Source organism: Lytechinus variegatus, chromosome 5, assembly GCF_018143015.1.
Source record: "Lytechinus variegatus isolate NC3 chromosome 5, Lvar_3.0, whole genome shotgun sequence".
NCBI lineage: Eukaryota > Metazoa > Echinodermata > Echinoidea > Temnopleuroida > Toxopneustidae > Lytechinus > Lytechinus variegatus.
In genome coordinates, this window is record NC_054744.1 from 43,274,939 (window position 1) to 43,296,472 (window position 21,534).

Sequence of the window (21,534 nt, forward strand, 5' to 3'; positions counted from 1 at the left end):
TTTTTAATGGTTGGCAGTAATATTGCAGATAATTTTTTTTCAGTTTCATAATCATGCATCCATTTCACATAAATATTTCTAAAGGTATCAAGAAAATCATACACAATCGCAGTCTAATCAATCATCAAAAACAGTATCCCAATACAGTAGCCCAACAATATGAACACAAAATTTTTGATTTACATGACAAGTACTTGGCTCCTTCTCTTTCTTCTTCTTCTTTGTCTTCTTCCTTCTCCTCTTCTTCTTCTCATCCTTCATCATCTTAATATTTCCCCTTTTTTTCTTCTTGAGTAAGTCCTATCTCACTGTTTCTTCCCTTTGTTAATTCTCTCTCAGCAGTTATGACTTTTTACAGGTATTCAAGGGTTAGTTACGTGAAGTTATCAAATGTTTTCTGAATATGATATAAAAAGAAGTTGTTATTTACTTGATGTTGCTCAGTTGGACGGGATCTGCTCCACCCAAGAAGATCTTTGGAGAGAATTGAAGATTGGGAAATGAGAGGGGTGCAAGGGTACGTCTGGTTGATGCCTCTAGTAACTCATTACTTCCATTGGCATAGCGTATCTCAAAGCTATAATGAGAACTGTTGTAGCCAGCTGTCACCTTTTAAGTACAAAATTAAAAGAAAAAGTAGAAAATGAGGTATAGTCAGACCTGATACATTGACCACCAGTATAGAAAGAGCACCTGTCTATTAAACTGCAAATTTGTTTTCTCTTAGATAGAATTTCCCATTGAAACATGTCTTAAAGGAGCCTGTCTATAAAGACAATCTGCTCATAAAGACTTGTCTCCCTTAGGTGATCGTTATATACAGGTTCATTGCAATTGCTGAAGGGTCAATGTATGTTGTGGACACTTTGATATTTCCAGATATATTGTAATTTCTTAATTGTCTCATTATTAATGTTTCATTCATCATAAAAAATTATAAATTTAATCATTTTCTGTTCTAAAAATTTTATATGTAATTTTGCTCCTTAATGGATTTATTACATCACTGCAGTAACATCATTACTACAAATTATTTCTATAACCTATTTTAATATAGGGGAGACAATCGTAAAAAAATGATAATAAATACAAAGGAAACAAGTGAGCTTACAACATCATTATCTTAGTTGTTACCATGCAGTGTTTATTACATTATGTATAGCAACATTTCAGAAAACAATATATGATTTTAAATTGCACTTTTTCATTTTCTATCCGATTTAAAGAATCTTGATTTTATATTTTAACTGTTTAATCAACTAAAGTTGTATAGTGGATAGACCTGTCCTTATATTTGTTCTTCACCATGTACAATAAATCACTTTCTTCATATTTTCTACTTTATACCAAAATAAAACATAGATCAATATTGTTTATCTTACCTGGTACCACTGCCCATCATTGTATGTACTAATACTAGGTACTGAATACCTGGCATTTCCTGCTGTGTTCATTTCAAAGATCACCTGACCATTTATCATGAAGATACCTTGATTGAGAAACAAAGAACACAAGAACAAAAAGTCCAAAATGAGGACTAAACAACCACTTATATCAAACAACATTTGTAATTCGTTTTTCAATATTTATTTCATGAGAAACTGGATTTTGTACCAACAAAACTCCACATTTTGTCCAGTTCTATACATAGCATTTATGTAGCACTCTCAATAATACTGAGCCTGAACCAAACAAATCTTAAAAATATTGAATTTAAATAAAATGTTGAATGAATATATTCGTTTTATAATTTCACAAAATGTCACCAATGAGCTATTTAATAACTAAGTATAGAAGTAAAGATATGGGCTTTTCACATTCAAGCTTATGTGTACTATTGGTAGATTTTATTAATTAAAAAAAAAACGTGAATCAAATAGAAAGAACAAAAACAGAATTGACTAAAAAGACAAAAATGTATATATTCCAATACATGTACGACTCAGTAGAAAAAAAGAATTTTTCATATAGAGTTTCAAGGCTAGAGAGTTTACACCTACATTACATGTTCTCTATCACATATAAATTCAATCTTTCTTTTCTAGCTTGAGAACAAACACCAATAAACTGTAAATAATCACAAATAAAATACAAACCTATGAAAGAAATGAGGTCTGGTCGAGTAACAGCAAAGAGCACCCCCTCTTTCAATACGGTCCGGAATTCCAAGGTTATCCTACTTTCATTATACACATCAAAGTTATCTTTGGGAACCTATGGATACAGATACAAAGGATGATGAAATTGAAATGTTCTGAAAGGCTCATTACGATTGTTGAATATCCAAAATCTATACCTTTTAGCAAAAAAAGTAATATTAGGGTCCGTTAGTAAGGGATTGATAGATTGTGGATAAAGTTATAAATAATCCCTGTTGGAATATGTACTCTAAAGAACTTTCAGTGTAATCTAGATCTAGTGATCCTTTACAAGTTGAAGCTAAACAAAATTTCAAAAAAGAAGTGGTGTTGCCTAGGCTATAACCACCTGAAATAAGGAGATTATTTGCTGTGTATTCTACATATCACACTATGAACAAAATAAAGAATTTCATAATTATCTACAAAAAATAAAGATCAATATAAATCTAAAAGAAGTTTGAATAAACTATAGAGTGTACATGGATAATGTATAAACCTTGCATCAGTGCAATATATATTTAACTATTTAAGAGAATATTAAGAATATGAATAAAGACATGTAGAAGTCTTTACCCTGTAATATCCAGAACCATCAAAGCTGACCCCGGGTACATAGTTGACCACTGGCTCTGGAACGGTCACTGGTGACCCACAGCATGATTGTGATCCCTCCTGACTGGTAGGTCGCCACAGGTCAAGCTTTTGACCATCAAAGGTTACACTTCCAATACAGCCTTCAAAGTCATAACTTGTGACTTCATCAATCTGCAAAATAGATATTTAATGAAATCAATTAGAAAACAGATGTATACATGTACTCACTCATGACGTTATCAATGTGCAATGTAATTCACTGAGGTTATTATCTATACCCTTTTTTTGGGGGGGAGGGGGCTCTCACATAGGTATTCTGTGCATATTAAGTTGGATATTTTAAACATGCTTTCAGAGTAATAAATTTTTTCCAAGTTTAACTAATATAAAGTAAATATGTGGTTGACTGTTGAATATCATGTAATCAAAAACAGAATGCCTATACTAATATACAAAGAGTTTAAACAAATCTTTCTTCATTGCTCAGAAGTTTTAAACCTCAAAGGAAAATGTTGGCATGATGACCATACTTACTTGATAACCTGTTGGGATACCACCGATGAAGAATGTTGATGATTGTTCAAGTATCATGTAACCATTGTAGACTGATAAAATCCTTGCATAGTTGGTAGATGACCCACCAGTAGACAGTAGTGTTACAGTTAGCTCGCCACCATTACCATACCTGTCAATAATAATTCAATTTTACTAAGATTGGGTGTTGTACTATACAATAATATAAGTTCTGATACTGAAATCAAGCACAACTATAGAATATTAGAGAGCCAGCAATGCCATACTTGTCATAGAAATATAAGAGGACTGTTGATTGGTCATACTGATAATGGATGGTAATGTATATCAGCTCCCAAGCTCATGATATTCTAAATTAGGCCCTGTTTTTATCTTTCATCATCGAAGAATTTCAAATAAATATAACATAGCATGGACTAATGGTAAGAGTGCCATTAGTTTACAAGTACTTAAAAGCAACATAATGGGGTCAACAATCAACTTGAAATGCTGCAAATGATGTTATGTGAATCTGATAGAAACTGCTTAAATGAATTAACTGCTATTCAGTAGCACACTTCCATGGAACTATTAATGGAATGCGAGTACTAACGTTTAACCATATCTATGAGTTCAAGCATTACACCAGTAAGTTTTTACTGTACAAAAAAGTAACTTGCATAGCACTAAAAGTTCAATGAGAATCAATGTTCACAAAATTGCAAGAATGCTCCCCTATAGGGAAGTTTTAATGAATACTGTTTTGGAAAATGATGATTCATAAAACTTCCTCGAAGAGGTTGTGAGTTTAAGAAGATGGGGGTGAGGGACAAACCTTGTTGCAAGTATACGGTACCAATCCCCACAGCAGACATCTATTGGACTGCTAACAGTCACTACATCCTGGCCTGGGGTCGTCACATCTCGATTCACACGGAACTTGAAGTTGACTCTGCTAGCGATGATCTCAATGCTCATAAAGACATTATTAGTAGGATTCCCCATGAAGAAAAGCAATCCATCCCGTTGCTCTGGCCTGACATCAAGCTGGATCTCGTTGGAAAGTGAGAACGTGTCAACCGGAGTGATGATGGTCAGTGGACTTTGGGCACCGAGACGCACTGGCTGGTCTGAGTCAGCGATGGTGGTTTGTGCTTGCTGTAGTTTCTCTCGTAGACGGGCAATCTTGTTGGTGATGCCGGAGCGCAGGAAACCAGTGTGGTTTCGGAGAGTAAGAACAGTGTCCACATTGGTACTAAGAGTTTCAACGTCACTTTCTATTTGACTCACTGTGAATAGAAAAGGTAAATGTTGCAAAAATTGAATATAAAATCTTTATTCTAATGCTTTATGCCATACAGTGTTTTTCTGTAAAAATTAATGGTATTAATTGAACAAAATATAATCAATGCAATCAATTGGTTGAATTACAAATGATTTTATCATATATTTAGTATTATTCATTTTACTCTTTTCATTTAGTACTAAATTATTCTATGAATACAGAAAAAGCATCAGCAATCATTTTCATTTAGTTTGATCTTCATTTCATTTCAGCCTTACAAAGACATGAAATCTACACCCCCCCAAAAAAAGAAAACAGCTGAAGAGGATGTTTCTTTCTAATTCCACAGTAGTAGATGTCAGGAAGTAATTAACACCCAATCATCTTAAATTTACAAGACATCCTTACAATTGATGTACATTACTGAAACATACAATCAGCTGATCTATACCGTGTTTACACTAACTCGGCATTTGATTCAGAACCAAATGCCTATGCAGAATCGGCATTTGGTTTGCGTTTACACATTGTTACAGCTCGCGGTTCTGAACCGCGAGCCGATGCAAAAACCTGAAATGATACGCACACCAACAATATACGTCATAATAAAGACAACACTGGATCAGTGCGCTTACAATTACGTCACAATGGTAAAGTAAAAGAAATGCGCACAAATTGCCGATGCAGAATCGGCTTTCTGTTTACACGTAGTAAAAAAGCCGATTCTGCATCGGCTCGCGGTTCAGAACCTACTACTTTGGTGGTGCAAATTGCCGGTTCTGAACCGCGAGCCGATGCAAGTTACTCGCGTTTACATGCCATGAAAAAGCCGATGCTGCATCGGCTTGCGGTTCAGAACCACGATTCAAATGCCGAGTAAGTGTAAACACGGTACTAATGAAACTGGATGAAATAAACATAGTGGTGTAGATTACATATCCTTTGTCAGAGCAGAGATTGATGGTTACATTCTATCTCTTTGTAAACAAGCAGGAATGTAGGACAAAAGCCATGAGTGGTTACCATTATATATTTCTGTATAATGAAGGATACTGACCAAAAAAATTGACAGGTCAATAAAATGATTTTGTCAGTGAATTTTGTATAAAGTATAGGACAGCGCACTACAATTAATTTTCAAATGATGCAAGAGATGTTCTTTATATTTTCTCACATTGCTTTTAATTTTTCTTTGTAATGTTAACTTCAATTTGTTTGAATTTAATAAGATACCATTCTCCTTGTATAATGATAATGACAGCAGAAACCACAACAATGATATCAATATCTATACATCACAATCATCATCACCAGCACTTCTCCAACTTCATCTTCTTCTGCTACTACCATACACGATTACCATCATTACCATCCTGATGATTATCAATATTATCATTATTATCATATTATTATCAATGTCACTATCATTAATATTTCTTATGTCCACAAGCTTTATTACTGTTATTCCACTAAAAAAAACTTTGCATGTAAATATAATAAAGTCTTCAACATCAATGACAAGAAAAATTTCCTTTACCTCTTGATGGCAATCCCGTGATAAGGGTCGTAGCGTTGCGGATATTGTCTTGAATGAATACAACTGATTGCTCCTCTTCGGTGAGTCTCTCTGTCAACATCGCATTGCTTTCTAAGATGGCGTCCCCTGCAGCAATTGTTTCATTGGCTACCTCCATGCCTGAATCAATGGCTGGTTGTATATCAGGATCTATGCAAGAAAAGTAAAATACAAGTTACTGACCCAGGGAGTGGAGTATGTGTATCTATATTTTATGTATTTTTCTGTCCTAAAATTGTGGAGGATCTATGCAAGAAAGCCACTTTGAATATGATGACACAATAGTGCTTTGATGCAGATGATGTCATGAATGTTATTTCAGTGCAGAACAATGGATATAACTTTTTATGTAACTTCCTGATAGGCAATCACTATAATTCAGAGTTCAAAGAACCCTTTTATCAATGAAAAATACAGAGAAAGGCCCTAAATATTTCCAAATTCAAAACTGGAAATATCACAAAAATAAATTCTGAAGGAAAAAAAGGTCACTGCACTTACATAACATTTCAATAATAGATAACACCCCAATATAATTCCCAGTAATTAACCTTCAGCAAAGCTATAGGTCAGTTTTACAGGAGAAATTAGAATGTCAAAAAAGAAGAGGTCCCTCATGGTAATTAAAAGAAATAATATTATTTTACAATATAAACTCACTTGCAGCTATCTCTGAAAGTGTGTTGACCTCAGCTTCAAGATTTGCTACTTCCTGTCTGATAATATCCCATGATTCAATAGCAGATTGTAATGTTTGGTTGGCAGAATCCAATGATGTCATAAGACCTGTGAAGAAAAGTAGGGTTTCATGGTGCTACACTTTAAATTTATGACTAAAGCAAACAAAAAGAAGATATTGACTTGAAAACTATACAGGTAAATAAATCAATTACATCAAATATTAAATGTTTATTTTTTTAAAGACAGTCATATGGTCCATATCTACAGCAATATCACACTTCACAGTGTCATATCTGAACTCATGCAGGTAATTTCTAAAGTTTCTAAAACAACTCATCCTTTGCCCCAATATCATTTTTCACTAGGTGACTCAAATATAACATTTCAACAAATAAGACCATTTTGGTCGGAGACTAGATTCCAAACCCTACGAGTGTTAAAAAAACAGCCAGCGATAGTACATGAATAAATCTAGTTTCCTACTTAAACCTCTGCTTTATGATGTATGCAAAAATCTAATTGTCTGTGCATGCAGGCTGGCATAACCAATTCAATTCAATGCTTTATTCAATTAAAATAAGAATCAATACAAAGTATAGAATAGAGTAATAACAAATACAAAATGTACAACAATGATAAGGCAAGAAAATTGTGAGATAAAACAAGACAAGATATTAATGGAACTGGGTTGTCATAAAAACCGATCAAGGTTTGTCAAGATAACCACCCTTCTATAAATAAAATAAGTCACATTAAAACTACTATGTAGTGTAAAATCTAATTTCAGTGCCAATGTAAAATTCAATAATTGAGATCATTTGATATTTGTACTATAAAAATAAAATTCAAAGCGAATGTAACCAGACATAACCAATCATACAAACACACAAGGGCATACCTTGAGTATCAACCAAATTGCCATCAATAGAATCCACAAGATCATTGCTTAGTTGAAGTGACCTCTGTGCCTCCTCACTGAGTGTAGGTACAGGCCTGGTGATGAGATAGTCCCGTGTTGATGCGAGGGAATCCGTAGCATTCTGGTTAGTAGCTTTAGCCTCTTGGACAGTTGTCACAACACTACGATAATTCCTCACTGTGTCAACCGCTAGTTGACCCTGGGGCTGTGCTGACTGAAAAAAGCTGTTGAAAAGGAAAAAAAATGTAAAGTTAAAGAAATCTTCAGATTTTTTTTATGAACACCAAATGGAAATCTTGTACTGACTTGTTACATACTAAAAATGTATAGTGGCAACATTTTTTTTACTAGAAAAGAGTTCTACATGTAGATGCTCTTAAGACCTGAAATCATTAATATTTCTTATATGCGCCAAGGAACATATAAGAGATATAACCAATTTCATAAGATAAAACATTGTACTTTAGTTAGATTGGTTTTTAGAATGATGTCTCAAATTTAGTTAAAAATCACTAAGAAGTGACAAATTGTCACTACACCTACACAATGGGAATGTCTCTTCACCATCCCATCAAAGCCCTAATTCCCAACTTAAGTCATACCTGAGTGACTGTGCAGTATTCTCACTCAGAAAGAGAGCCCTGGACTCGGCTGCACTCAGAATGATCTCCAGATTGGCCTGTAAACCCTGAACAGCCCCTAGTTGACCTCTGACCCTAAGGTTACCATCGAACCAACCATTGATCCCTCTGTCATCAATATCAACATCCATGGGGAGGTTTGCACTACCAGACGAGCTGCCGATGTAGATGGCATTTGCATCCTGAATAGCTTGGTCTGCTTCTAATTCACAAGAAACAATATCACAAGAAAGGATGTAATGTAGAAATATTTTTGATCACCATCATTTGATTTACGTTTTGTAAAGAATTATAACTGATGCACAAACTATAACGAGTAAATACAATTCTATCTTATGTTGACATAATGACACAATTAAGAGAATAAAAAAACATAACTGAACATGACTGTATGCAGAGTCTTAATCCTCATGTTATATTCATGATTCAACAAAATTTTAGCTAATGATATTTTCATATTATCCAGTGTGTTCTGGGCCAGTTTTCTTTATGAATAATTGGCCACCTAAAATAACTTGGGCCAGACATCATGACATTGCAATTATTTTAGTACTAATTGGACGATAAATCGCTCTTTCATAAAAAACTTCTGCATAGCTTCAGCTCCAAATTTTGAATGTTTACCTCCAATGGCTTGCAAAGCTTGTATGAATGTCTGTAGGATTCCTGCAAGTTGAGTCTCAGCCTGGTCTAAAAGCCTGTTACTGTATGCTTGGTTGGTCTGCAGAAGAAGAACAACATAAAAAAGAATGTACATCAAATAAATTTGACAAGAATGATTATCATATGAACGAACAGACATAATTGTTATATTAATATTCATCATTATTTTAATAATATTTTTTCAGTTGATCTTCAAACAGGCCCTACATTTATTGATTTGTTCAACCATTCATTTGTTCATTCATTTTTCATTCTTTCATCAATCCATCCATTCAAACTATCCATCTACCCAACCACCCAACCAACCACCCACCCACCATCCATCCATCCATCCATCCTTCCATCCATCCATCCATCCATCCATCCATCCATCCTTCCATCCAAAGACAGCAGATGTAATGTACCTGTGTGTGGTTGATAACTGTATCTGTTTGATCCAGGATAACTTGGACAGCTTCTAAAGCAGTGTAGGTCTGTGACATCAACTCTCTGGTAGCTTGAAGCTGAGACTCTGCAGATGATACCAGGGTCATCAGACGATTCAACTCTCGGCCCTGCAAGATAAAAAAGAAAGAGAAAACAATTAAATTAACACCAAAATCAACAGCTTAGAAATCAATAATGCATCATATTTGCTCATGTAATGTTCTTTGCAACTTTGGTTGACTAAGTGAAAAATTCCTTAACTTGCGAATCAAGATCCCCAAGATAATAGGCAAAATCTCTAAAGAGTATTGAAGTTAGTTGGCAAATTAGTTTATCAATAAGCAAAGAGAAAAAAAGTGAAATTCTTCTACCTGCCAAGGGCTTAGCTATCAATTAGAAGCAAGAATGCAGTGAATAATTTTCCATTGTGATATCTATTCAATCTATTCAATATGAGACTGAATCTCCATTAAATGTGCACACAGCCCACAATTCACCTGTAAACAATGGGTTCTGAACATGATTTTTTTTCTGTGTAATAATTTTTTTTACAGTGTATAAATGACACTTTGAAAGTTAAGAAATATGTGCTTTACAAAAATTAATTATTATTATTATTTAATATCATTTAAATGTGCTCCATCAAACCACTTCATAAATTTCATTTTTATTATTTGTCATTATTTGAATCAGATCCATCAAAGAAGGAATAAAAGATCAAATATAGAACAAAATTAGACACTAACCTGTACCAACACCATAGAGAGAAGGGAATCAGCTTCCATGGTTACATTCCTAATCCTTCCGAGCTCAGTCTCAATCAATCCCATCTGTCCAGATATGGTCAGCATGGTCACATCATCTCTTCTGACCAGGGCATCGGACATCAAGATGGCCGCACTGGAGTTGTAGTTGGTCAGTGTGGTGATGTAATCTTGGACAGTGGAACTGGCAGAGAGAATGTCGGTCATTGTCTGAAGGGCTGCTGACCGGTAGATGGTCATCTGGTCAAGCTGGCTGGAGGCCTGCTCATTGAGGATGACCATTAATCTTGATAGGTTTGATGCCTGTGGGAAGGACAAGATTAACATATTCAAAACGTATTTAAAATACTTGGTCAGATTTTTCAGATCAAAGCTTAGCAACAGACCTCTGCATCATTTTATGAACAATCCAATGGACAATACAATGAATGTCTTTGGGGCAAGAGATAGATCTCCTTGGTACAAAAGCACAACAAGTTTTGACAATTCAAACACTTATTTTGTTAGAACAAAATATGATGTATTGATATTTTATAACTTATTGAGAGGTGATGTGTCATAAATTGAAGTGTAAAGTGAGCAGGTGATGTGTTTCACCATGCCTGGATTCTAGACCTGTTGCAGAGGTTTATTGTTGACATTGAAAAAAATGGGTTTAAAAAAATATGTAAAGGTATTAAAAGCTAATCTATAAACAGCATGCCTTATTTGAAAACAGAAATTCCAACTGCAATTTTTCTTGTCTCGTGTTTATGAATTTTAATCTTTCTCTTAACACATGCATCTATATAAAATTTATATAACTGTTAACAAGAAGTGACAAAGATAAGGAAAATTTACATAACAAGACATTACATTGCAGTGAAACTTGTTTTTAGATGCCACTCATGGGAGAGAAAAGAGTAGTCGCTACAAGCATGTGGCCTTTATCAATTTGCAGATATGGTTCCTGAAGTATATGCTCCAATAAGAAACAACAGTCTACAGAAATGTTAAGAATGCTGATTTAATAAATTACAGACAGTTGATCACGAAAGAAGAAGTAATTATTTACCGTTCCAGCAATAAGAGAGACGTTTCTCTCAAAGGCCCCTATATCAATATTTTCTATCTGTGTTCTCAGAGAGGTGTACTGGTCTTGCAGATTGTCGAGAGCATCGCTGGTTGCAACCACCAATGGATCCACATTACGGAGCTGAGTATCTTGTCTCTGAAGCTCCTGGATGGAGGCTCCCAGGGCAAGTAGCTGGGTGTGGAGGGTCTCCAGGGTCCGGGTGGAGTTGTAGAGGGTGTCTACACATTGATCACATTCTGTTGGGGTAATAAAATAATATGACAGCTTCAACTGTATGTTACCATTCAGTACAATGCAAAGTTCCTAAAACTATTGAATTAAGCACAGGCCAAGAACTCTGTGCAGAGGACTGAAGGGTTTTGGCACAGTTGTACAAGTGTTACAATGGTACAGTTTTTAACTGCATGTTCTAACTACATGTCATTCAGAATATCACGTTGAAGATAAACTTATTTGATATTGCAGCATGTATATAGGGCATGAGTATATGCAAAACTCCAGAATGGAATGAATTACAATCATGGGGGACATTATTGAAATACATACCAGAGATTGACCCGATAAAGACTAGCAATTCAATAAATCTCAACTATGGAAAGCAAGAAGTGCCATAATTCATTCTCACAAATTCCTACACAGTACCCCTATGTAATACAAACAATGCTTTGAAATTTGAAGAAGTGCGCTTTGAAATTTGACGAAGTTCTTCATAAGAAGGTGCTCTGATAAAACATCAAGCAACACATATCACTCCAACCAGCATTAATGAAATTCAATTCTAAATTCTACTCACTTGTGCATCCATTGGAGCTGAAGTTGATGAAGCCTGGACGGCATTCATCACAGAGTCTTCCAGTAATACCAGTCTTACAAGGACACTGTCCTGAACGGACATCGCATACAGCCTGTGAGCCACCGTTACTACCTGCTCCATCACAACCACAGGCTAATAGAAGATAAGAAAAGATGATTCAATATTACTTCATCAAATCAATAATATAACATAGTAGTACTACATTCTGTGGGGCATGTATGTCTGATATTGATCAAGAAATTAACCTCCAATACTGCTATTGCATTGAATCAATTTTTATATTATGTTAACCTGTCTTAATTTTGAAAGTAAACATTGACCTGGCTTTGATAGTTGAAATAATAGTAATACATAAGACTAGTATAGTACACTTTCCGTCTTGATTAGATGGTCAAGGTGTTTAAGAGCATTAGAAAAAGAAAAGAAAAACAACGAAAATAACTTAGATGTCTGAAATTTAACAATGAAAACAATCGACGTCTGTCAAAAAAAGAGGTATATATACACATGCATTCATTTTAATGAAATGAACATGTAATACTAATGATATCACAAAATGTGAAAAATGGGGAAATACACACATATCTTTTCTTCTAAATCTTTAATACATCTAATTTGATCAACAATTATATACACTTATATTGAATTAATCAAAGATTGTCTATTTTTTCTCAACATTTTGTTATGGAAACAGCAATGGGTACAATGTTCATATTGAAAGTTTTCTATTTTAAACAATCTATTCATAGAAAGAATCAAAGGAAGACATATTTTACTCACCTAGACAAGACTGATCAGGGAGTCCATAGCTGCCATCCTCACATGTATCACACTTGACCCCGAGCACCCCAGCCAGACACCTACAGACCCCATCAACATCACACTGAAGGTCCTGGGATCCATACTCGTTACAGCCACACTCTACACACCCAGACGAGTTGCCGAAGCCGTAGTAGTTAGGAAGACAGGCATCGCATTGCATCCCTCCTACTCCAGGCAGACAGGGGCATTGTCCGGTCTCGTGGTCACAGAGAAGGTTGGTTGATCCTTGGGGGTCACAGTTGCAGGCTAGGGATCAATAAAGAAGTGGCAGGATGCAGTAAAACATGTAAGTATGGAATAATTTATTTATCAATATTCTTTTATTTGATTCAAAACACACTTAAACAATGATTATATCATAAAATGTATCAGGATTAAAGTGAATTATGCTGTGTTGTGGATTAGAGGGTAAGTCTGTTGATGGTGAATCATGAGGTAAAAGGTTTAAATCCTTCTTTAAAACCACTACTGCCATTTGGTAAGATATTAAAAGTCATTTGCCACTTTCCACCCAGGGGTAAATGGTGACTGTTAGGAAGAAATTCCCTGAATGCTGTGAGAACTATTGTTGTATCAACTAGCTAAGATATGGTAATACTGGAAAACCTTGAACATCTTTTTTTGTTAGAACCTTGCACTTCACACTATTTGGTAAGATATTAAAAGTCATTTGCCACTTTCCACCCAGGGGTAAATGGTGACTGTTAGGAAGAAATTCCCTGAATGCTGTGAGAACTATTGTTGTATCAACTAGCTAAGATATGGTAATACTGGAAAACCTTGAACATCTTTTTTTGTTAGAACCTTGCACTTCACACTACACACAGATCTATCATCATGATCACCATTGCCATCCCCCTCTACTTATCATACAACTTATCAATATTTGATCAAAATATCACTTACCCTGGCAGTTCTGCTGGCTAGCATTGCCATAGGTGAAGTTCTGACATTGTTCACAGTTGAATCCTGTCGTACTAAACCTGCATCCTATACACTGGCCTGTAATAGAGTCACAGGTGTCTGTGTTACCATTACACTCACACTGCTGACAGAACCCATCAGGATTAGCTGGCTCTCCATAGTAGAAATCAGCACATCTATAACAATAAAATATTATAAAGTTATTATTTCAGAGATCCCCAAGAAAGGGGACAGGAGATTGTGTAGAATAGATGACGTACAATCTGTCAGCCATGGCGTAATTTCCTTCAGCAAGAAATTAATACACACTGTGCTGCACTCAACCCAGGTGAGGTGAATGGGTAACCGGTAGGAAGAAATTCCTTGAACGCTTTGAGTCGGGGTAATAATAATAGCAGGGCCCGTTGGGAGAACAGTTTTCTGAACTGAAGTGGCTTCCCTGGGTAAATAATACCTATATTATTATTATCAGTATATATCATTTTATAGGAACTGCACTTCTCAGCCGACCAAAATCAAGGAAGGTTGTGAGATCTGACAACTGACAACTGGTCAGGTGACACATGATGACAAAACATTCCCCTCCCTCTGCATACCCTCTGAAATATTGTGTGTATCAAACCATCAAATAATCTGCCTTTGGTCTTGGTTCCTAATCTGTCTGTAAAGCTAGGTTTTATCAAGAACGGGATCGAAGACTTTCTACTCACATGTTACAGAGAGGGCCCAGATGACCTGGTAGACAATCTTGACAGGTCACTACCCCATCAATCTCAGAACACTGGTTGGATTGAGATTTAGGTGGCCCACATGGACATTCCTGACAAGCATCAGGTGCACCTGACGTAGCATCACCGTAGAAACCATCTAAACAAACTTCACAGTTGAAACCTAGGAGAAGAAATTTTCAACAAAAGTAAACATTTCAAACCTTTTATGATAAGTTTGCAACATATATTTTCCTATCACATTTCACTCAACCCCAGAACAGTATAGGGCTATGGAAGTTAAAGACCTATAGCATGCCAGTAAGGCAGGAATACATGGGAAAATGTCTTAATAAAGATTACATCAATAGATTCAAATCCAGAAATGCTATCCAAGTGGCACACAACCACATGCTCTTTAGAGATGATGAAAGTTTATATGTGCATGACCAGTCTGCTCTGTTTATTAAAAAAGGGGAAAAAACTGTGCATATCTAAAGAAAACGCAAAGAATTGTAGTCTTGTTAGAAATCCATGTATTTTAATTCAATCACACATAACACAGGGTTGTCATAGTCCATCATCGAATGAGAATCTGAAACAAAGAATAATAAAGCTGGGCCCTGTTGCATAAAAGTAATAATGGTAACTTCTATTCAATCCTTGATTTTGATTGGCTTTTGAGCATCGTTACCATGGTAGTTATTATAGTATGTCAAATTTAATAGTAACTTTTATGTAATAGGGCCCAGGATCAGTTTCTCTTAATAGTGCATTACTTACCTCCTGTGTTATTTTGACAGTCTAAACACTGCCCATTGCTTGGATCACATGTTGAACTATGTCCATTGCATTCACACGCAATGCAAACACCAAAAAATGGATGGGAAGTTGTGTTCACACGATAGAATCCCGAGGCACATTCCTACAGAAATATAATAATCTTATTGAATCATTCTGAACAAGGTTTGCCATAGACTTACAATTACATGTACATTTAATCACACAATTTATTGTATCTTTGTAATTAGCACTCACAACTGGTTAACATGGAACAATGGCCTAATAAGATATATCTGTCAATATATATAAACTATATGCAAGTCATCTTTGTTTATTGACAAACTAACCAGAATGGGCGAAGTGGCATAAAATACCAAAAATCTTACACTGGGGAATGCACGTTAAGCAGTATCAAAGGTTTATTCTAATCACTGTAGTTTTTCATCTTCCATTAAGACTAATTTCAAAGTAAGTTATGACAAAGAAAAATATATTTTTAAGTCAAAACAACTACATACCTCACAGGAAAGTCCTGAATATTGAGGGCCACAGGTGCACTGTTCCACAGCCAGAGCTCTGGGGGCCATCTCCTCATAGTTAGGGGAATCTTCAGGAGTAGATTTGTAGTATGATACAATGCCAATACTGCAGCAAAAAGGGTGTAAAGTAATATCACATAATTGTAGAAATGCTTCTAGTACTGGATAATAAATTAAGTCTTTGTAAAATAACAATGATCCTTGTGGGAGATCTATGAGTCATGCAAGAAATATGTCACCCATAATAGTGATGTTACAGTGAGAATTCTCAAGACTATCTGATAATAGGCTAAAGAGGGTATTGAACCAAGTGCCAATTGGACAAAGTGCCGATTGGACCAAATAGCAATTTAACCAAATTAAATAGAGAAAATGGCGGTATCCACTGTGGTGTAAGAAAATGTTGGAATCGGTTCCTTTTTCATTATTTTTTTTGCTTATTATTATTGTTGTTAAATATTCTCTGATATACCTGTACAATTATATTCATATCATCAAATTTGAAACTTTTATGAATATGATACATAGAGTAATTAGAGAATGTTGACCCTGTTGCATGAAAGTATGTTACAAAAGTTGTGACATACATGAAAAGTTAATGATTTATATTTCTGATTTAGTATCAAAACTTCTTCGCAATATTTGTGTTACCATATTATATTGTTGTGAAGGAGAAAAAATAAAATAAAATAAAACAAATCAAATGGTAACAATGCTCAACAACAAATCAAAATCTAGGATTCCTTGAAAGTTGACATTGGATGGTAAAAGAAACAATAATCTTAACTTGTACATAACAGATTCCTGAAATAAAACCAACCAATGTGAAGCGTTGTAGCCCAGTGGATTAGTCTTCTGACTTTGAAACAGAGGGTCTTGGGTCCAAACCCAGCCATGGCGTAATTACCTTCAGCAAAAAACTCATCCACATTGTGCTGCACTCAACCCAGGTGAGGTGAATGGGTACCTGGTAGGAAGAAATTCCTTGAATGCTTGAGCGCCTAGGCAGCTCAGATAAAGCCGGGGTAATAATAAAAGGAGGGCCCGCTGGTAGAACAGATTTTGAAACTGAAGTGGCTACCCTGGGTAAATATACCTATATTATTATTATTATTAACTGGCAGTATACCAATGGAAGTAAACACAACTTTATCCATACCTTGATGCGTGTGCAGCTGAGCTGAGTGTAGCAGAAACAAGGACACTATTGACATTGGTGAGAATGGTCAAGAACTGAGATCTGCTGACCGATTGACCACTCAGAGTGGACACCCACCCAGACCGTTCACTCATCTCAATAAACTGGGTAGTAGACTCTCCAGGGTATAGAATACCAAGCTGGTAGCTTAACTCTCCTTCTTGACTCTGAAACAAAGAGACATCAGACACTTACTTGTAAGCATACTTAAAGCAAAATATATTTAAATTACACTTTAAAGTCTACTTTTTGTTCTTGATCTATTTATGGATCTGAGATCTAATATCAGAGGTTATAATTTGATAATAATAATCATCAAATGGCACTAAATCTATTAGAATCTATCAGTGTTACAAGTTTCACAATGAATGCATCAAAAACAGAATATGTCTTGTCAAAAAGCACTATTGATCACCAATGTCTGCATGTACTGCTATATACTTGTACTACCAAAATTGTCACAACATTTGATTATAGAGTGCATTGTTATAGAATTCTAAAAAAATATAGTGGTTAATTGGAGAAAAACTGTAATATTCACAAAACATGCATCAACCAAATGGAATAAATACCTGAATAGACATTGTAGCTTCTACTGGATCAGCAGCAGAAGAATTAGTGTTACCTTCCAGGAAGTACACTAGGTCAAAGGTCACCATCTGCCCATACAATCCTAAAAGACTGCCAGAAAAGTCGTCTGCGGGTAGTCTCCAGAATGCTTCTATTCCTTCGTTCAGTATGACAGACACATACTCCCTGTTAGCAATCACAGTGGATGTGACTGCTGGTGGAGGGTCAAGGATGTTTGTGGGGACAAAGACTTCCCACAGGTCAACTGAGGCCAAAGTAGTAGGTATGGTGTACTGTAAAGACAAATAAAAAAATATAAAATGCACTTTTACGTTTGCTTGATCGATTTAACATATTTTCAGTTACAGTCAAGGGGAGGGGGTCAAGGTAGTGGACACTTTACACACTTTGATTGTGGCCATATTGGTTAGTATGGTAAACAGAAATGACAAATCAAACAGATGAACAACTGTAATCATAGTCTGTTTAATTTTTCAGGCAAGATATTAACATTTACTAGCAGAGAATAGTCAAGGTTGTTTGAGAGAAGAAGAATTATCTATTTAAAGGTATAATAAAATGATACTCTACTAATAATAACAATAATGGTGTGTATTAAGAAAGCACCCACACCATCCAAAGACGCTAATGGCACTAGCCTAGTAAAAATAATAATGAATATAGCATTTATTACGCGCCATCTATCTAGTAAACTATTCCGAGGCACAGTTCTCTAGTAGTGGTAACAGTTCTCATGTACATAAACAACCTCCAAATAAAAAACAAAATCTATAACTAAAAATGTTTTAAAAAATCACAAACGTTAGCTAGCATACACAAATCCTTAGTCATTATATTTACCTGTATAGATCTCTGTGTAGTGCTATCACACTGGTTTGTGATTCCCATACATACACAGTCAAGACATCCTGCTTGATGGGATGGGTTGATATAGAATGATCCAGTCATACATGAATCACACTGAAGACCCACTGTATTAGACTGGGATAAAACACAAAATAATGTAAACATTATCTGAAATGTGTACGTGACAAAAATGTGCATTTGCCACTCTTCACCCAGGTAAATTGTGTACTGACAGGAAGGAACTCCTGAATGCATAAGGCATTAATACTGGTAGTCTCACGTAGTCAAGATAGATTGAGGAGTGTGTAGAGCGCACTGTCTCATACATATGCATATGTTCATTTTATACACGACCAAATTTTTCTAATTACTGCTTTGATTATAAAACATAATAATAATAATAATATTCCGCATTTATATAGCGCTTAATACATCGGAACGACGTCTCTTAGCGCTTTACAGACATACTATTACATAAAACATTCTTCATCCACATAGAATGTCTAATAAGGCACAATTTATATGTAGATCTTGTGAGTTCCTGCTTATTTTAATTTCTTTTACTTTAAATCATTGTAATATCTTCTCTGACAAAGTAAATTCAATAATAATCATCTGAAAAAAAAGAATCCATAGAATTTGGAAATAGCGTTCGTCCATACACAATAACTCTCTCATTAAACTTTATCCCAAGACATACCTTGCACATGCACTGTCCAGTTACAGCATTGCATACATCACTCAAACTACCAGCTACATCACAGTCACATGGTATGCAACCCTCATCTGTGAGGTCCTTGAAGCCTGGTAAACATTCTGAACAGTCTCGACCGGTCACTCCTGGTTTACATGGACACTGACCGGTCTCCTGGTCACATTGACTCCTGATTGACCCTGTCGGGTTGCACTGACATTCCTATGTTAAAGGAGATGAGACAAGAAAGGTTTCTCAATTATAAAAATAAATTACATGTTCATGTTGCTATTAGATGTTAGTATTATATTGAATCATAATTTTTTTCCTAAGTGATTGGTAAAATGACCTTCATGTGATCATATATATTTAGCTATTGCAGAATGTTTGCATGGATGTATGCATTAGATTAAGATAAATTTATTACTTCAGTGACCAGTGAAAACAGAAAAAAGTACAATGGAAGTGATTATTAGGATTTAAGCCAATAACAAATTCTTATCACAGTTTAACAGTTTCTTTTTTTTATATTTCAGATAAAAATCAAATACAAAAAAGGTAAAAAAAATAGTTAGTTGTATTAACATATTGAGACATTAACATTTGCATCTTACAGAAAAAAGTGCATCAAATAGCAAGAGTATTAAGAGGATTTAAATACTAAATTCTATTTTTGCATTTCTGTATAAATGTTTTAATCCACAAATATATTTAACAAACTGATTGTCTAACCTTGCATCCAGTGGTACTATTCAGTCCCCATGTAAAGGTAACACAGCGGTCACATCGACGTCCAGCGGTGTTGGTAGGGCAGTTACACTGACCGGTTGTAACATCACATACTTTGTCATCACCAAAACAGTCACAGGCTACATGAACGGATAATGAATAACAGATCAGTTTCATAAAAATAAACAAGCAATACTATAAACATCGTTTATAATAATGTTACATATATAATAGGGTGTAATTTCACTTCTGAATATTCAATGCAGCTTCAGTCCTTTAGCATATCTCGGAATAGATCATTTCTAGATGTATAAAATATATTACATAAAATGCCTGTTAGTATTATATTACTAAATGATAATGCATACTTACATGTACAGCCGGTGCTCCTAAATGAAAAGAATTCCGGAAGACAGGAGTCACAGGTGCGACCACCTACGCCCCCCTTACAGGTGCACTGACCCCCATAGGAGGTGCAAGATAATCCCACGCTACCAACAAGGTCACAATCACACTCCTGTGCCCCGTCAAAGTAATATGTGGTCAAGGAGAAGACATTAGCCAGACAGAAGGATTCATCGGGTGTACCCAACCTATATGGAAAGAAAGGGGGGGGGGGGCAAAAAACAAGAAAAGGCTTATTGGAAGTTTTGTTCATATATTTTTCACCTATTCTTTAATTCTCTTACACTTTTTACTAACCAATCAAATACAAGATTTTTTTTCTATAATGCAGTTATTCTAGCCCAAAAAATATTGAATTATTTTGAGTCTGAGGCCCATTTTAGGAAACCATCATTGTCTAGTCATCAAGTCTGAATCATGATTGTGTCATGGAGGATTAATAATTCTATGAACTGTCTGAGAAGTTTGATTGTTGAAGGCTTCATCAAATGGGACAACAATATGACTATCCACTTTGCTTATTTGTTCTTTTGGGGTAAAACTTTAAGTAAATTCTTGTCTCTCAACCAATGTTTTTCTTATCAGAGATTTAGATCTGAAATGAAAAAAAAATTGTGGTTTTAGTGATTGATAAAAAGAAATCAATTATTACTTCATTAAATACAGAAATCACAAGATCCTTAAGACCCTCTATTTCTTCACCTCATGTTATTGGTCTGAAGATCACAGGTGGTAGTAAAATTAACGCCAAGCCCATCACCAAGAAGGGATCCTGGGTCAATGTACTCTACAGGTAGAGCTACAAGTTGATCCTATAAATAGAAATAAAATAGGGAAAAGGGAACCAAATGATAACTAATTAACCAGATAAAAACTTGGGCATAACATAGCTTCTAAATTTGAACAAAGTTCAAAATGTAAAGACTAATACAGAAACATCCACATAGCAACAAATTCAGAGCTTGTTGAAGACAGCTGTTACCAGAGAATGTTACCATGGCAATCAGTCACAGTTTATTTGCATTATGTGAAGCAGGCGACTCACTCATTGAACAAGCCAATATTTGCTTCCAAGAAATCAATGAAATCCATTTACTTTCAGGTCTTAATGCACACATGTACTGTTATCTCATACCATAAAATCACTGTTAGGGGGGGCACTAACTCTGTGCTATGCTTAAAGAAAATACTGCCATAGCATTCC

The 21,534-nt window shown here is 35.3% G+C and overlaps 1 protein-coding gene across 1 annotated transcript in view; it reads right to left on the reverse strand.

Annotated features, from left to right (window-relative positions):
* Positions 1 to 21,534, reverse strand: part of LOC121416226 (laminin subunit beta-1-like) — a 42,878-nt gene that overhangs the window by 9,024 nt on the left and 12,320 nt on the right. The window contains exons 11-37 of the mRNA XM_041609731.1: positions 21,033 to 21,142; positions 20,298 to 20,518; positions 19,929 to 20,065; positions 19,203 to 19,418; positions 18,497 to 18,637; positions 17,638 to 17,928; positions 17,027 to 17,232; positions 15,847 to 15,973; positions 15,329 to 15,470; positions 14,549 to 14,729; positions 13,821 to 14,014; positions 12,873 to 13,160; positions 12,072 to 12,224; positions 11,258 to 11,514; positions 10,186 to 10,506; positions 9,418 to 9,567; positions 8,975 to 9,071; positions 8,312 to 8,552; positions 7,689 to 7,933; positions 6,770 to 6,895; positions 6,071 to 6,259; positions 4,084 to 4,537; positions 3,270 to 3,420; positions 2,715 to 2,906; positions 2,097 to 2,214; positions 1,383 to 1,489; positions 431 to 609 (exon numbers count right to left, since the gene is read on the reverse strand). Coding sequence (XP_041465665.1) covers positions 431 to 609; positions 1,383 to 1,489; positions 2,097 to 2,214; positions 2,715 to 2,906; positions 3,270 to 3,420; positions 4,084 to 4,537; positions 6,071 to 6,259; positions 6,770 to 6,895; positions 7,689 to 7,933; positions 8,312 to 8,552; positions 8,975 to 9,071; positions 9,418 to 9,567; positions 10,186 to 10,506; positions 11,258 to 11,514; positions 12,072 to 12,224; positions 12,873 to 13,160; positions 13,821 to 14,014; positions 14,549 to 14,729; positions 15,329 to 15,470; positions 15,847 to 15,973; positions 17,027 to 17,232; positions 17,638 to 17,928; positions 18,497 to 18,637; positions 19,203 to 19,418; positions 19,929 to 20,065; positions 20,298 to 20,518; positions 21,033 to 21,142 — 5,234 coding nt within the window. The remainder of the gene's footprint in view (positions 1 to 430; positions 610 to 1,382; positions 1,490 to 2,096; positions 2,215 to 2,714; positions 2,907 to 3,269; positions 3,421 to 4,083; positions 4,538 to 6,070; positions 6,260 to 6,769; positions 6,896 to 7,688; positions 7,934 to 8,311; positions 8,553 to 8,974; positions 9,072 to 9,417; positions 9,568 to 10,185; positions 10,507 to 11,257; positions 11,515 to 12,071; positions 12,225 to 12,872; positions 13,161 to 13,820; positions 14,015 to 14,548; positions 14,730 to 15,328; positions 15,471 to 15,846; positions 15,974 to 17,026; positions 17,233 to 17,637; positions 17,929 to 18,496; positions 18,638 to 19,202; positions 19,419 to 19,928; positions 20,066 to 20,297; positions 20,519 to 21,032; positions 21,143 to 21,534) is intronic.